Raw genomic sequence first — 18060 nt, 5'->3', positions numbered from 1 at the left:
AATTAGAAAGATGCTAATTTATAGAATGCAATTTTAGCAGAGGGTCCCCTGAAGAATTATCTTCCCAGTCAGTTATAGACGATTTTGCTGAAATATATTTGAAAGGAATTCTGGTCTATTCAGAGTTCCAACATGATTAGTTAATTCTTTTTTTCTTTGAATGCTAGCATGTTAACAGATAACAGATTAACAGAGTTGGAAGGGACCTTATAGGTCATCTAGTCCAACCCCTCGCTCAAGCAGAAGACCCTATTTCTGACAAATGGCAGTCACTGGAAGCTTTTCTTGAAAGTCTCCAGTGATGAAGCTCCCACAACCTCCGAAGGCAACTTCTGTTCCACGCATTGATTGTTCTCACTGTCAGAAAAATTCTCCTTATTTCCAGGTTGAATCTCTCCTTGTTAACTTTCCATCCATTATTCCTTGTCTTTGGAAAACAGCTTGACCCCTTCCTCTCTGTGGCAGCCCCTCAAATATTGGAAGACTGCTATCATGTCTTTGCAACAGAGAACAAAACCTGTATATAGTTTTTTTTTTAAAAAAAATACTTTAACTTCAGCGCCCTTGACTGCAGGTTGGGCTCACATTATTAAAAAAACCAAGACAAATACAACACAAAAAATAGAAACCCAAGGGAAATAAACATGGCAAATCTAGACTACTATAGCCAAACACATGTGACATGTGGCAAACATATCTAACAATGGGGTTCCATCCAACCTACTCCAAAGTCTGGGAGAACAACCAGATCTTTTAGGATTTCTGGAATGTCAGCAGGGTAGGAAACATCTGGATATTGGGAGGGGGGGCTTATTCCAGAAGGCAGGCAACACAACAGAGAATATGTTGCCGCTTACTTGTTTTCACTCTTTAAAACAGGGATCCTCGCTTCCAAAAACCTTGCGGTCGGGAACAAAAACAGAATGGCCCATAATTAACTCTGAACCATACGTATAAATAAAATTACACTAGATGTAAAACATGTCATTAGTCTGACTACTCTCTGTGTATTTAATAAGATTTCCTTCCGTGACTTTAGAAATTACCATTTGGCGGGAACGTCTGGTTACAGAAGGCTGTAACGAAAGCTTTTGAAGGGGTCTCTAAGGGCACCCCCTTTCGTTTTAAAGGCAGCTGAAGAAATTGCAAATGTGTTTTACTGCTGCAGCTCTGAACAGAACAGAATAACAGAATTGGCAGGGACCTTGGAGATCTTCTAGTTTAATCCCCTGCTTATGCAGGAATACCACTCCTATATCACTTCAGACAAACGGTTGCCCCGTTTGCAAGTTGTTCCACTGGTGAATTGTTCTGTCAGGATACTTCTCCTCAGTTCTAGGTTGCTTCTCTCCTTGATTAGTTTCCACCCATTGCTTCTTGTCCTGCCCTCAGGTGCTTTGGAGAATAGTTTGACTCCCTCTTCTTTGTGGCATCCGCTGAGATATTGGAACACTTTATGCTCTATGCATAAAAAGCATTATCGAGTCAAGCACATTTCCAACGAGAGGAGTCTGTTCTGACCTAGGCTTCCTTAATAAGCATGAAGCAGAGTCTTGGTCCTGGCAAAACTTCTTATATTTACACGTGTGTGAATTCCTTTCATTCAGTCAGCAAGGCTTTAGCAAACAGTCTTTCAAAGGAATATTTATCAACACGAACCTTATCTCGTTTGAAGAGCTGCCAAATAACTAGTTTCCAAACGCAAGGCAAGGCAACACTTGGCACAGAATCCCATATAGCCACAAACAGAACTTTCCATTCTTGAAACGACCGAAGGAATGAATTGTTTCCTGCAAAAGCCCCCTCCCCATTCGCTCCTCTTTTGTTTCCTGTGGGAGGAGCCAATCACCTCCAAGATGTGGCTTTACTCCCAGGTTGACTCTGATTTCTTAGTTGTTCTTGTCTTCTGGCAGCTCTGCACATGTGCACGCTTGGAACAGGCTCCAGCTGTTCCTCTGCCTCACTGCTGCCTAGCTCCCTCTGTGCCTCTGACGCAGAGCCCTCGTCTGAGCTTTCCTCAGCCCTCAAGATGGGCCCATGTTCTTCCCCAACCTCCTCACTCACCCCAACTCTGTTGGCCACCAGCGGGCCACAAGGAACAAATTCCCTCTTTTTAGTCCCCAGGAGTTACGGTGCTTCGACTCATTTGTATTTCACCCTAAAACTCAGGCTCACCATCTCGAATTTCTTGGAGGCTTCTAATTAGAATAGCACTCCCCTCCTCCTTCCTTTCTCCCGCTGATGTTTCGGGAATTAGAAGGCCAGCTTGGAATCCCCACAGGTTTTGGCATCCAGAGAGGACTTGAGCATCCGTGATATGTTGTAGACCTACCAAGAATCCTTCATCCTTCTGAGTCCTGCTAATCCTCTTAGAGCCCGGCTTTAATCGGGAGGTATTTACAAGCGCCCGTCTGTTTCAGCAGGCAAAAATCTTAGGCAAAAATAGCGTTCGGGAGAAGGCTTAACTTTCACCGAATTGATTTCTCTAACTCGATCTGAGAAATTCCTCTGCTTCCCCTCCCCACCTCTCTCCCCTCCCCCTTAGGCTTTAGTTTTTGCTGGAACCTTGACACTGTCCAGGTTCAGAATAAGCTGTTGTCAGAATTACCTTCTGCCTCCTGTGTTTATTTTAGAGCGACTTTGCAGTAATCCTTTAGTTAAAACTATTGCAGGCTTCCGAATGAGAATAGCCTGTTGCTCCTGGATTTTTCTATGACGAATGGAAGCAGATGTGCCTGTACATACACGCAGACAGGGAGTTAGGTTTATGGGTGCCCAGGAAAGAATTTTGCAAATGTTTTCTAATGGATGGGATAGGCATGATTGTGCTACCCCGTTTCCCTGAAAGTAAGACCTCCCCGGATAATAAGCCCAATTGGGCTTTTGAGTGCATGCGCTGAAATAAACCCTCCCCCGAAAATAAGCCCTCCCTGAAAATATTGCAACACAGCAGCAGCCATGAGGTGACCACACTCGCTGCCTCCTCCACCTCAAAAATAATAAGAGCTCCCCGAAAATAAGGCCAAGCGCTTATTTTGGGGGTCAAAAGAAAATAAGACCCTGCCTTATTTTCAGGGATACATGGCATGTTGGGTTACAAGGAAAAAATAGAAAATTCTCTAGGGTTTTTGGTTTTGTTTATCTTTAACATAAAGCAGGGGTGTCCAAACTTGGGAACTTTAAGACTTGTGGACTTAATTCCCCATGCTGGCTGGGGAATTCCGGGAGTTGAAGTCCACAAGTCTTAAAGTTCCCAAGTTTGGACACCCCTGACATAAAGGAACATGACCAAAACAAGACATGAATTCAGTTTAAGCAACAGAGGAGTTTCTGTGCATAAGGGCGTTCTAGATTAGACCCTGAATGTCTCTGCTTCTAGTTCAACACTACCACTACTGGCTTTTGGCTTTGGCAGAGAATTTAAGCAGTTGGAGTTCCAGCATGTCTAGATGAGACATGTTTAGGGATTGCTGACTCATTCAGTATATGAACATCCAGAATAAATGATAGTAGTCAGCTCAGCTGTTCAGAAAGAATAGCAACAACAATAACAACATCCCCAATTATGAGTCACCTAGCATTATATTCACAAGGTCATATATATTTTTTTAAAGTGTGCAAATGAGAGAGAGAGAGAGTTGGGAGGGAGGGAGGGAGGGAGGGAAGGAGAAGAGAAAGAGAGGAGAGAAGAGAAGGAAGATGAGAATAGAGGACAGGAGAGGAGAGAATTGAAAGGAGAGGGGAGAGGAGAGAAGAAAGATGAGAGGAGAGGAGAGGGGAGAGAAGAGAAGGAAGATGAGAAGAGAGAAGAGGGGAGAAGAGGAAAAAGTTGAGAGGAGAGAAGATGAAATGAGAGGAGAGAGGAGGGGAGGGGAGAGGAGGAGAGGAGAGAAAGAAGATGAGAGGAGAGAAGAGGGGAGAGGAGAGGAAGATGAGAAGAGGGAAGAGGAGAGAAGGAAGATGAGAAGAGAAGAGGGGAGAGGAGAGAAGGAAGATGAGAAGAGAGAAAATAAAATGAGAGGAGAGAGGAGGGGAGGGGAGAGGAGGAGAGGAGAGAAAGAAGATGAGAGGAGAGAAGAGGAGAGGAGAGGAAGATGGGAAGAGGAGAGAAGGAAGATGAGAAGAGAGAAGAGGGGAGAGGAAAGAAGGAAGATGAGAAGAGAGAAAATGAAATGAGAGGAGAGAGGAGGGGAGGGGAGAGGAGGAGAGGAGAGAAAGAAGATGAGAGGAGAGAAGAGGGGAGAGGAGAGGAAGATGAGAAGAGGGAAGAGGAGAGAAGGAAGATGAAAAGAGAGAAGAGGGGAGAGGAGAGAAGGAAGATGAGAAGAGAGAAGATGAAATGAGAGGAGGGGAGGGGAGAGGAGGAGAGGAGAGAAAGAAGATGAGAGGAGAGAAGATGAGAGGGGAGGGGAGAGGAGAGGGCGGAGGAGAGTAACACCAAGGATTTGCATAGTTCAATTCAGGGCTACATATATTCCTTCCTATTGGGTTCCTCATTTTCTTCATTTTTTTAACTTCTCTTGCTATCATATGATCAATTCAATTTGTTTTGCATAGAGGTGGCAAATCTGAGGCCCTTTAGATATTGTTGAACTCGATCTCCATTGGCCAGGCTAACTGAGGATGCTGGAATTGTAATACATTAACATCTGAAGGGTGCAGGTTGCATATTAAATGTTGAGGATGGGGTTCCCCCCCTCCTTTTATTGTTTATCAAGATGACTTGCTGGAGATTGAGATACCGTACAAATAAAGATGATTGCGTGTGGGGAAGAAAGAAAAACCTTGAAACCAGAGTGATACGGAAAATCGGGATGCACAAGGGAAAAGGATCAAAGAGAACATCTATAGAAAGGAACTCCGTTGAAAAGCTGTGTGCAAAGCTCTCGCCTATTTGCAGACGAAATCCTTTCTTTACAAAATTGTGAAAAAAATAATAATTGTGTGGGGGTTTTTCCCCCCCAATAAACCAGTGAATCTCTGAGACACTTTTCTTTCCAGTTAGCCATTTGTATGGATTTGGCCTGGTTGATGCAGAATCTCTGGTGGTGGAAGCCAAGAGATGGAAGACCGTTCCTGCCCAGCACATCTGCGTGGGAACTTCAAATAAGAAGCCTTGGTGAGTGTCATGAGAATGCTCACATCTGGATGGGTTGACTCTTTGATTGATTCTTTGCCATGATGTCAGTGCCGAGGGGGCATAGTATCCTCCCCTCAGTGTGACTGTGGGGGTCCCATATCAAACGGTAGATCAGATTGTGACTGGCTGTAAGTCAAGGGCATAACCAGGGTAATGGAAAGGGGAGAAGAAGAGAGGAGAGAGGAAGCATAGTGTGAAGCAAACCAGTGGTGGGTTTGGACCGGTTCAGACCGGTTCGGCTGAACCGGTAGTGGTTTGGTGGACTGAGTCACTGGAATCGGCAGCGACCCAGGCCTGCCACACCCCCAAACCAGTTCCCGGGGCAGCGCCGACAGTGGCGCCATCTTGTTTTTTGGTTCTGCACATGTGCAGAATGATTTTAATTGTACTGTGCATGCACGTACAATGCGGGCGCACATCAAGCGCCCGCACGCACGAAGCACGCACACGAGCGAACCGGCAGTAGTGCCTGCCTGAACCCACCTCTGAAGCAAACATATCATCCTCTTTTAATGACCCCATGATCCCTTGTGGGGTGGAATCCTGGCAACTGAATGGAGCTGAGTATTTACTGGCCCAATGCCCTTCCTGTCACCACTGGGGAGTTTTGTTCAGCAGATATATTCTCATTGTGCCCAGAGAGAGAAATATCTGCCTCTACCCAGGATCGAACTCACAGGCTCCTGATGGTGATTCAAGAGCTCCATCTCTAGGCCACCACACCACCCGTGTGAAGTAAACATATACCTGCACTAAACACTTTTACCTTGCAGTGTTTTGCTTGAAGGTCTCAATTGTCCGTCATGAAAACTGACATGACCTGGAAAAATTGCAGGCTCTGTTAAATACACACCTGCATCGAGACAGCTGGAAATATACTAGCAAGAGATGGAATGCCCCACAACTTTGTGGGATTTAAGGAGCTTCCTTGTGGGTTTTAACTCAAACGCAGCATCTGAAATTCCCTGGGCATGGGACTGCTTTATTATGAGATTGCTTTGGCTTGTTCCTTGCAAGGCTATGCACACAGATATGTCCCTAAATCTTCTCAAACTTTTTGCCAACACTTTTGTTGTTGTTGTTGTTGCTGCTGCTGTTGTTGTTTTGGTTCTTGGTTCCTTCTAAAAGTTTCTTTTCTCCTGATTTAATTTGGTGTGGCTTTTCTGATGACAAACAGTTCTAATTACCAACCTGTGCAAAACTTTTTCTGAAACCCCAGAGAAGGCTGAAAGTTAATTCACCTTGGCCTTTGCTCGTAATTCCATGCATGTACAAACAATTCTTCTCCTGTTCTGGGGTGAGGATGCATTACAAAGGAAAATATTATTGGATGTAGCTAAACAGGGTTTTGGTTTTACATTAGGACTGCATAAATGATTTCCACTGCCTGTTTTAGAATCAGTGCAGTGAAATAGTTACCCTTATGCCTTCGTGGCCATGAAACTTCGACTCAATATCTCTCTTTAAGCCCACTCTACTTCACGCTAGAGGTGTTGTGAATGCACCAGAAAGGACCATGACCTCTCGTAAAAGGAGAAAAACTGAATGGATAGTAAGCGTTTGGTAACAATTCCTTATTTATAAAGGGACAAGAATTGCTTTCTTTGCATGACGCAGAGTATACATTAACATGGGAATAGAAAGATGGAAAGTAACTAAAATACTTGGAGGACTGAGAATCTCCATAGACACTTTGCCCTCTAACTTACTGAGTGCTTATCCTTTGCTCAGCTGTTCATTTTACTAGCATTCGATTCTGTCTTTATGGGAGCTGCTCAGCTAAAACCAAACAGCACAGAAGTGTCTCCTGCCGGCTTATGTAGCAACTTGGTAGGAAGCCAGGAAGAAGAAAACAGTTTTGGGCTGCAGGCTGTGAGCAAAGAATTGGCTTTACTTTGATCAAGGAAGTCTGTTCAGGCCATCCTTCACCTGGCTTTCATGTTGTTCCCTGCGATTTACGACCTGAGCTACTGCTTGGCTGCTCTCCCCCAGCAGTTGCTCAGTTCCATCTAAGGAATGGGAGAAAGTCTTCCAAGCAATCAGGAGCATTGATTAAAAGGATATTGTTTCCCCCATTTCTGCTAGCATCCAGCTTGGCAACAATGATGTCTTGCCTTTGAGCTTTTGATGTCCAATTCCTTGACATCCCCCAGGCACCAAGATTACTCTAATGATTGAGCAGAAAGCAAAAGAACTCAAGACGGCATCTAAGAAATAATAGTTGCCATGCTGTTATTCTTAATTTTCTTTGGTCCCTTATCACCATAAGTTCACCGTGATGGTGAACCTATGGCACGCATGTCGGAAATGGCATACAGCACCATCTCTATGGGGCACGGCAGCTGTCACCCGTTGCTCTTCTGGATTCCACGAACCAGCCAGCTGGTATTTGTGTGCGCGGGAGTTCTGGAAACCGGAAGAGCAGTTCCTTGGAGCGGATGCGCAACTGACCAGCTGGTCTTTGCATGCGCATGCACGCCAGAAACCAGCAGACCAGGTGACAGGTGCGCATGCACACACACCAGAAACTGGAAGTTGAGCTTCCCTGTGAGTGCATGCGCCAGGGAGCTGTTCTTCCAGTGTTTGGCACTCCCACGTGCATTCGACACTCAGTGCTGAAAAGGTTTGCCAACCTTTTATCGATCCTGGTACTGTTATCTGATCCAGGTCCATTGGTGAAGGCTAGCTTAGTATGCAAACAGCGCTAATGAATAAATCCTAGTTAATCTTATCGCAAGAGCTAAGCTGTGATTTGTTTGGCGTGTCTGAAAAGACAAACCTTCCTTCAACAAACGGATCGAACGCAAGTCAACACATAGACTGGTATCTAAACCACAGATGTTGACAACAATACCAGGGTAACGTAGGATTGAATTTCCTAGAAAACCTTGAGTTCTCTGCCCTTTCATTCTCTGTTTGGCATTGGCGCTGGGGATGGCTTCAAAATCACGTTGAGGATCCCCGAGCAGAACAGTGAAATCATGCTGCCTGCAAGTAATGTTTTGAAGTTCACTTACAAAGACCTTTTCTCTCCAAGAAATAACATCACCGCTCATGGTTTTCATAGACTCTCCCTTTATGAGTAAGCCAAAAAAATGAAAGACCAGTAACATCATCCTCCAGAGGAACCGTTACCAGATGCTCAAAAGCATATCCACAGAGCGAGCCTGGAACCAATGAGCAAGCCTCTCCCTGGAAATTAGACATTAGCAATATGTTTTGGATTCTAAGTGAGGAGTTGATTTATTGCTGGTGGCAATACAGCTGAATCAATGCCTCCCTCCTTCTTAAAGCATGGAACCCTTAACTTGAAAGAGAACCCAGAATGCTGTGGATTGTCCCTTTCTTCTAAAGGGAAACGATTAGAAACAGTTGTAGGACTGAGGTTGGAAGCTGCCGTGTGTTAAATCATTTTTGCCTTTGGTGAATAGAGTAGAGTAGCCTAGCCTAGCCTAGCCTACCATAGCATAGCATAGCATAGCATAGCATAGCATAGCATGGAGGAATGAAGAATAGAATAGAAATAAAAATAATAGAAATAGAATCAGAAATAATAGAAATAGAAATAATAGAAATAGAAATAGGAACAGAACAGAACAGAATATAATTCTTTATTGACCAAGTGTGATTGGATACACAAAGAATTTGTCTTTGGTGCATATCCTCTCGGTGTACATAAAAAGACAAGATACATATAAGCATAAATGCATTTTGCATTTGATCTGCAAATCACATTTGCAGATGATACTAAGCTGGCAGGAATAGCTTACACCCTAGAAGATAGGCTCAAGATCCAGATGGATCTTGACAGACTTGAACACTGGACCCTATCTAACAAAATGAAATTCAGTGCAGAAAAAAGTAAAGTCCTACACTCAGGTAAGAAAAACCAAAACTACACATACAAACTGGGTGAAACCAGGCTTAATAGTAGTGACTGTGAGAGGGCTCTTGGAGTCTTAGTGGACAACCAGCTAAATATGAACCAGCAGTGTGCAGAGGCAGCCAAAAAAGCCAATGCAATCCAATCCTAAATTGCATTAACACAGGGATACAATCAAGATCAAGTCAGGTACTAATACCACTCTATAAAGCTTTAGTAAGACCACACCTAGAGTACTGCATCTAGTTTTGGTCACCATACTATTAAAAAGACGTTGAGACTCTCTTGCAAAGAACCACCAAGGTGATTGGGGGACTGGAGGTTAAAACATATGAAGAACAGTTACAGGAACTGAGCATGGCTAGTCTAGTGAAGAGAAGGACCAGAGGAGACCTGATAGCAGCCTTTCAATATTTGAGGGGCTGCCACAGAGAGGAGGGGCTCAAGCTGCTTTCCAAAGTACCCGAAGGCCAGACAAAGAACAATGGATGGAAACTGAACAAGGAGAGATTCAACCGGGAAATAAGGAGAAATTTTCTGACAGTGGGAACAATCAACCCATGGAACAGAAGTTGCCTTTGGAAGTTATGGGAGCTTCATCACTGGGGGCTTTTAGGAATAGATGGGACTGCCATTTGTCAGAAATGGTGTAGGGTCTCCTGCTTGGGTGGGGGGTTGGACTAGATGACCTATAAGGTCCCTTCCAACTCTGTTAATCTGTTAAATCATGCCCTGGGTTTAACCTGGCCCAATTTGTTCTGCAGTGAGTGACAATGACTCTTGGGAATGACCAACAGGATTGGGGTGTTGGGTCCCCTGACGTGGAAATGATTGGGATGGATTACACCTTATATTTATCTGAATTTAGAGGAAATGGATTTGAGTTGATCTTGAGAATTTTTCTTTTGCGTGCCTTTTGAAGGAAGCCTTCCCCGTGTGGATCCTGCCGCTGTTTGAGAGATGTCAGTAGGCTTGCCTTTATTCTCTTTATTTTTGTTATTTCCAACCACACAGGTTCATCCCTGCCAATAAAACAATCCGAACTATGACTCTAACCAGTGCCTGTGCTGACAACCCGGAGAATCATGTGGTCTATTTGGAGCATGTCATCGTACGGATTTCCATTGCGCATCCTCGGCGGGGAGATCTACAAATATACCTAACTTCTCCTTCAGGAACCAAGTCCCAGTTGCTGGCGAGGAGGTGAGTGGCACTGGATCTCATCCACAAAACAATTGGGACCCCGACACAATTGGGATTCTTGGATACCTCCCACTGTTTCCCCAAGGAACTGATGGGGAAGGAGCTCAAGGGAGGAAGGCAAGTTTCTAATCTTCCCCCGAGGCAACCAGTGGAGTTGTCCAAAGAGCCAAATAAGGGGACGAGATGGAGAATTGAAGAAGGTGGCTTTGAACCAGGAAGGCTATGAGCTTATTGCTGAAAATAATCTGGGAGGAGGACATGTGTCCTGTGAATGTTGCCCTAAGTAACAGGCACCTTTGTTCCAGGTTAGACCTCAGTTGGGTCAAACTTTGAGGGTTTCTCAGAAGTAATGCATGGAGTTAGACTAGAAGACCTCCAAGGTCCCTTCTGAGACTATCCTTCTGTAATCTGTATCTGCTTTTTGACCTGGATTGGCCATCGACTGATAACAAGCGGCCTTACTGAAGACTCAAGCGTAGATATAGGGAAAGAAAGGTTTTAAGTGAGTGACTTTATCTTCCATCTTTTCTTTTTTCCTCCGATGTCCCACCTTGATCTAGTAGTTTTCCTGGATGGATTCTAATTGTATGGCAGCCTTTTCTTCTTTGACATCCCAGAGAGATGACAGGACTTGGGGGACAGGAGATGTAATGAAATAGGTTCTCCTTTAGCAATAACAATAGCACTTAGACTTACATACCGCTTCACAGTGCTTTTACAGCCCTCTTTAAGCAGTTTACAGAGTCAGCCTCTTGCCCCCAATAATCTGGGTCCTCATTTTACCCACCCCGGAAGGATAGAATGCTGAGCCAACCTTCAGTTGGTCAGGATCCAACTGCTGGCAGTGGGCAGATTTAGCCTGCAATACTGCACTCTAACCACTGTAAAGGGAAGGAAGGAAGGAAGGAAGGAAGGAAGGAAGGAAGGAAGGAAGGAAGGAAGGAAGGAAGGAAGGAAGGAAAGAAAAAAAATAGCAATAGCACTTAGACTTATATACCGCTTCACGGTGTTTTACAGCCCTCTCTAAGCAGTTTACAGAGTCAACCTATTGTCCCCAACAATAATCTGGGTCCTCATTTTACCCACCTTGGAAAGATGGAAGACTGAGATTTGAACTGCAGCTAGCAGTCAGTTGAAGTAGCCTGCAGTACTGCACTCTAACCACTGCGCCACCTCGGCTCCTTTCATGCAAAGCCAGAAAGAAGCAAGCCACCTTACAGCTTAGCAATGCATAGGGATCCAGCCAGTTGAAAAGTGTGCTTGTAGCTTGCCAGGGACCTCTGGTTATTGGTCTCCTTCAACCCACGAGCCTTTTGCATAATGATATTTTTGTAACCGCCCTTTCATCTGTACTGTTTCGTTTTCATATTCCAACTTGGTGATTTGAAATTCAGAAATCCAGTGGAAGGGAGGGGAAAAAAAAACGGGTTACAGAGAGCGAGACTCTCCCTCCTTCGTTTCTCTTTCATCAGAGAAATGAAAGAAGCGATTTCATTTGCTGTGAACACGGACAAAAGGTCTTAATCATCCTTTATAAAAAGGCGGGTACCGTTTGCCCAGCCGAGTCAGGCTTGGCTGAGCCGCAATACAGAAGTGCCCTTTGGACACAAATCATTGGGCAGCAGCGGCGCTGAAGCGAAGCGGACGCATTTTGGGGCGTCCACTTGGCAAGAACCAGCGGAGGAAAGCTGGTAGCACACGCAAGGGCATTAAAATTGAAATGTGTGTCTCTTTCCCGGCTGACTTTGTCGATTGCAAATTTTGACGACAAGCATTTGTCAGTCATTCGGTGGCCGCATGTGCTTGTCATTCGGTTGGATGAGACAGCAGGGTGCCAAATCGGTTGTTTTAAACTTCACATTCTGGACATGAATCCCTGCTTTAAAATTCAACCCTCAAAAGATTGTGGATTTTTGTGTCATTTTCCTTTGGAGACGTTATGGTATGCTATTATATAAAAGTAAAGAAGTTGAGGTTTTATCTTATTACCTTATTCTACTCCTCCAGAAGGCATCAGAAATCAATGCTTTTTTTTTTTTTTTGCTTTTTTCCCCATTCTACCCTATACTTTTCTCTCTTCCCCCTTTCCTCCCCTATTTTATCTTTATCTTTTTATACACTTCTGTATTTTATGCTTGGTTAAAATTAATTAAATTATGAACCATGGAAACACAGGCTTTGCAAATGCATTTGTAGTGTAAGTCTCAAAATGGAAGGAAAAAATCAAACTATTTCTTGGTTTCAAAATCAGAATACAAGAGAGGTCTTTGAAGGGATGCAGTTGGTTATGTTGTGGCCCGCCAGCGGCCAGTGGAGCTGGCAGTAGATTCGGACAGTGAGGAGGTGGAACATGGGCCAGTCCTGGAGGCTGGGGAAGGCTGTGATGGCTCTGTGGGCTCTGTGTTGGAGGCAGAGATGGGGCCAGTGTAGTATGCCAGTTATCAGTTGCCTTCAGAGACAGACATCAGTGAAGCAGAGGAACAGCTGGAGCCCGTTCCCAGTTTGCGCATGCACAGAGTTGCCAAACAATGGGAACAGCTAAAGAACAGGGGTCGACTTGGGAGTAGGGCCACAGGTGTACGGTGAATGGCCCCTCTCAGAGGAAATAAAAGAGGAGCAAAAGGGACATGGAGTTTCGAGACTCCTTGCCAAGTTTTACAGCTATCGTCCTGGCAGCTCTCCAAGCCAGATAAGGTCTGTGACTGTAAATCCTCCCTTGAAAGACTTTGCTGGATGTGAATGAGCAGAATTCACAGTCAATTAATAAAAGGGATTTTTATCGGGACAAGGAGTTTGCTTCAGGCTCTTGGGAAGCCAAAATCAGAACAGATTATATAATAAATATGATACATATTTATCATATTTATGCATACCTATATAACAGCTAGTTGGTGGATACAGATATTTCTTGAATCAGTTATCAGAGCATGGTTTCATTTATATTTTATTTAATTTACTCTCCAGTCCCCTAAATCCTGGGAAGTTTACATGTTGACTTGATTGCTGTTTCTTCCAACCCATTGATCCCCCCCCCCACTTCTGAATTACCTTCTATGAAGACTTTAAAAGCAAAAGACTTGCAAACTGGTGCTGTTTTGATGTCTTTTACCCATAAATATCACTTGTCATAATGGGGGGTAACTAATTATTGAGTTGATAGAATGTGATTCAAGACAGACGTTGAAACTCACATGGATAAGGAATCTCCTTATAAGATAGAAATCCAAATTTTACTTCCAGCTTGACTTTATAAGTTTAATGGCCCTTAAGCTTCAGATGTAGTTTTGGGCATAATTAGATCATGTTAGAAAATAAAGAAATGAGGAGATGATTCATTGAAATATGGTTGAATGGATCTTTCATTATGATTAAGCATCTTGTGTACAGCACATAAACCTAACCAAATAGCATTTCACCAGAAAAATTGTGTTAAATGTAGACATGATAGCTATTTCTTAGTTTTAGGAAGGCCCAAGATCTGGGCAGCTGAATGCAGTCCTGACCTGCCTCTCCCCTCCCTTCCCTTTTCTCCCCTTTCCTTGTTTCTCTTTCCTTTCCCTTCCCATCCTGTCCTTCTCATCCTTCCTTTCCTTTCATCTCTTCTTCCTTTTCTTCTCTTCCCTTCCCTTTCCTTTCCCTTCCCTTCTCGTCCTTCCCTTCTCATCCTTTCCTTTCCTTTCCCTTCCCTTCCCTTGTTTCCCTTTCCTTTCCTTTCCCTTCCCCTCCTTCCCTTCCCTTCTCATCCTTCCCTTCCTTTCATCTCTTCTTCCTTTTCTTCTCTTCCCTTCCCTCCCCTTTCCTTGTTTTTCTTTTCCTTTCCCTTCCCTTCCTGTCCTTCCCTTCTCATCCTTCCCTTCCCTTCATCTCTTCTTCCTTTTCTTCTCTTCCCTTCCCTCCCCTTCCCTTCCTGTCCTTCCCTTCCCTTCTCATCCTTCCCTTCTCTTCTTCTCCTTTCCTTTCCTTTCCATCCCTTCCCTTTCCTCCTGGAAATTATCCCTGATGAATTTTATTAACAAATGCCAAGAAATGGGGACATAGTTCCTGCTGTTTTCAGGGGGGGGGGGTGGAATAGTAAAGTGCATAACCTTTCTTTTAAAGCACAAAGTAAACTCCAACCTTCTTCCTAAACCACGAAGCCAGCCTCATCTCCTTGAAATGCTGACTCCACCTACAACAACATGATTGACTTGTCTGCTCTAAGCAAATGACCCCCCTCCCAAAGCAAATAACCCCCCCTCCCAATTCTGCGGTTTGGTCAATCGCTTGAGTCTGAACTCTTGCTGCTGGTATCTCGTTAACAGGCAGCATGATGAGTCTAACGAAGGCTTCAAACACTGGGAATTCATGACTGTCCATTGCTGGGGTGAAAGGGCGGCTGGAGAATGGACACTGGAGGTCCAGGATAAACCCTATCATGTTCGCAACCCAGACGTACAAGGTAAGCGTGTAAGAGTATTTGCAACCCTTTTTACAGTGGCTGGATTCACACTTTCCGCCAAGCCATAATTTGTACAATCACAGCTGACTAACTGAGCTACAATTGACTATGCTTACACGGCACTCTTGGCCATAAATTGTGGCTTGTGCTCTGCAGTGGCTAAGAGTCATGCTCAGTTGAGCTGAAACTAAACCAACCACATTGCAGTTCCTGCCGCCAAGTCATAATTCTGTGTCTTCCACCCTTAATATATACCAAGATTTCTGCTGATTGCTTCCAAAGGTTAGTTACAAGCTGATGTAAGAAATCCTAAGAAATCCTAATTCCTAAGAAATCCATTTCTTCTTGGTTCCATATTGACTTGCACCTGATTTTGTTTTTTGGGGGGAAGACAAGAGGAGGTGAAGCACCAACTCCACAATGCCCAGATTCCAGGAAGGACCATTGCTCTATAACAAATAGAGAGTTTCCATGGATATTCTCAACCAGAAATGCCTAGCTACTGTATATCTTTGTTGAACTGGTTCAGTGAATCATTTGATGGATAAAGGAGTGAGAATTCTCATCATGAAGAAAAGGAGAGAAGAGAGAATTCTCCTGAATGGATTTCCATTCTCATGAGAAGTTGTCAATCATCATGGGGGAACGTGATGGCTCAGTGGTTAAAGATACTGAGCTTCTCAGACTGGGTTCGAGACCCAAGTGCCATGTTATGGGGTGAGCTCCCATTACTTTTTACGATGTAGAAAAGATGTTGAGACTCTAGAAAGAGTGCAGAGAAGAGTAACAAAGATGATTAGGAGATTGGAGGCTAAAACATATAAAGAACAGTTGCTGGAATTAGGTATGTCTAGTTTAATGGGTGACATGATAGCAGTGTTCCGACATCTCAGGGGTTGCCACAAAGAAGAGGGAGTCGAGCTATTCTCCAAAGCACCTGAGGATAGAACAAGAAGCAATGGGTGGAAACTCATCAAGGAGAGAAGCAACCTAGAACTAAGGAGAAATTTCCTGACAGAACAATTAATCAGAGGAACAACTTGCCTCCAGAAGTTGTGGATGCTCCAACACTGGAAGTTTTTAAGAAGATGTTGGATAACCATTTGTCTGAAGTGGTGTAGAGTTTCCTCCCTGAGCAGGGTGTTGGACTAGAAGACCTTCAAGGTCCCTTCCAACTCTGTTATTCTAAATACTTGCCTCAGCTCCTGCCCACCTAGGAGTTCAAATGTGAGTAGATAAGGTAACAGTGTTCTGTGCCTCTTGGCATACAGCCATGCTGGCCACATGACCCCGGATAGTGTCTTTGGGCAACAGTGGTCCCTCAGCTAAGAAAAGGAGATGAGCACATCCCTGTAGAGTCAGACATGACTGGACAGGGGAAGGCTTTACCTTTTTTTATTTCCTCGTGATGCTCAACAGATTCTTGGCTCTAAATTAGTGTCTAGAAGCAACAATTATCATGAAGCAAGGAGGAATGCTTGCTTCTTCCCTGGTTTTCAAGATCCTTTGGCAATAGTGACAAGGCTATCACCTTAGAAACCTTTCCTCTGCTATCCTCAAATTGCTTGACTTCTTGGAACTCAACAAAGAAAAGAAGGTTCTTTTGTGGCACATTTTAAAAATGCATCTGTGTACTGGACAAGACACTGTATTTATCAAAGCAAATGATATATGTCTGCTCTCTGTGTCACTGTCCTTTATTATAGCTTGCAGACTTTCTGAGAGTGACATTAATGACCGGTGATGAATTGGGGTTTGAGAAGAAGGCCTCATTCCTCCTTGGAGTCTTCTTTCTGCCTGAATTTTTGGTCTCCGGTCTCTTTCCCTAAAAGAACCGTAAATTATATTCAGAGGGGTGTGTGTGTGTGTGTGTCCTTCCCCCCCCTCCTCACCCCAGTCTTTACAGGAGGCTAAAAAGCAACAGAAATCTCCAATGCAAATTCCATTAGATGCTTTCTGCTGACATGCAGATGCAAAAACAAGCTGTGTCGAAATGCAGGATTTCTTCCTTTCTTTTTCTTTGTAATTGTTTCTGGTCTTCCAGGCCTTGGCAGTGGAAATTAAAAGGTGTAATTGCCCTTAACACCACATAAACTATGCCAGGGCTTTGCGGTGGCACCAATGGAGTTGAAATCCAGAACAGTTGTAACTTTGCCAGTGGAGTAGATTCACTCAGATGTTGTTGATAGTTGTGAAGTCGTGTCCTACCCATCGTGATCCCATGGACAACGTTCCTCCTGGCCTTCCTGTCCTCTACCATCCTCCGGAGTCCATTTAAGCTCACGCCAACAGCTTAAGGGACTCCATCCATCCACCTCATTCTCTGCCGTCCCCTTCTTCTTTTGCCCTCCATCGTTCCCAGCATGAGGCTCTTCTCCAGATGAGTCCTTCCTTCTTTTTTAAAAAAGTTTTTATTTTTATTTTTAGTCTCATGCACACATTTACAAGTATACATTCTCTTAGTTATTATTCTTACCACATTTTAACACTTTTAAACATTCATTTTTTTCCATATAAAAAATTAAAATATATATGATCGGGATTGCTTTGCTTACCGTCCCATACACCTATTTTGTTTCCCCCCCCACTCTACTTTCCTTTCCTTTCCTTTCCTCCCTCCTCTCCTTTCTTCTTTCCTCCTCTCCTTTCCCTTTCCTTCTTCCCCTTCCTCTCCGCTACTCCTCTCTACCTCTTCCCCTTCATGCCCTCTCTCCTCCTCTTCCTATCTCTCCCAATCTTCATCTCCTTTCCTTCTCCTTTTCCTTCCCTTCTCTCTCTTCTCCTCTCCTCTTCCTCTCTTCCTTTCCTCTTCTATTGTTGTGGTTTCCTGTTTTCCTCTTCCGTGCCTTCTCGTTAGGTGGCCAAAGTAGTCACTCAGATAGCCAGAGGCATAAACCAACAAGGTGAAGTAGATTGAAGAAAGGGGCAAAAGTTGGAAAAAGCCCTGGAGGCATAAATTTCTCAGCCTTTCCGAATCTGATATTTTACAGAGCCCATGGGATTATATCTCCCAGAATTCCAAGTACCACAGCTCTGATCAGGCAGTTAACTTGTAAGGACCCTTGCATTTGTATGGTGTTAATAATAATAATAATAATAATAATAATAATAATAATAATAATAATAATAATAATAATAATAATAATAATAATAATAATTTTATTTGATTAGCCGCAACCCTCTCCCGAAGGACTCGGGGCGGCGTACAATCAAAATGGATAAAAAATACACATAAGACAAACATATATACAAAAAGAACAGGGACATATACATATGTGCATGGAGGAGAGTTGACTTATAAGTGAAAGACAATTAAAAACACAACTAAAAACACAGTTAAAAACACAATTTAAAATCCCCTTAAATAAAATTACTAAATTAAAAAACCCATCAGGA

General features: G+C 43.7%; 1 protein-coding gene across 1 annotated transcript in view; it reads left to right on the top strand.

The window, feature by feature from the left end:
- The window catches only part of PCSK6 (proprotein convertase subtilisin/kexin type 6), a 116218-nt gene that overhangs the window by 70596 nt on the left and 27562 nt on the right, over positions 1–18060 (top strand). Inside the window, exons 11-13 of the mRNA XM_081964814.1 lie at positions 5002–5119; positions 10038–10226; positions 14528–14664. Coding sequence (XP_081820940.1) covers positions 5002–5119; positions 10038–10226; positions 14528–14664 — 444 coding nt within the window. The remainder of the gene's footprint in view (positions 1–5001; positions 5120–10037; positions 10227–14527; positions 14665–18060) is intronic.

The sequence above is a fragment of the Natrix helvetica genome (assembly GCF_964273705.1).
Source record: "Natrix helvetica genome assembly, chromosome: 12".
Classification (NCBI taxonomy): domain Eukaryota; kingdom Metazoa; phylum Chordata; class Lepidosauria; order Squamata; family Natricidae; genus Natrix; species Natrix helvetica.
This window is presented reverse-complemented; position numbering and strand designations above follow the sequence as displayed.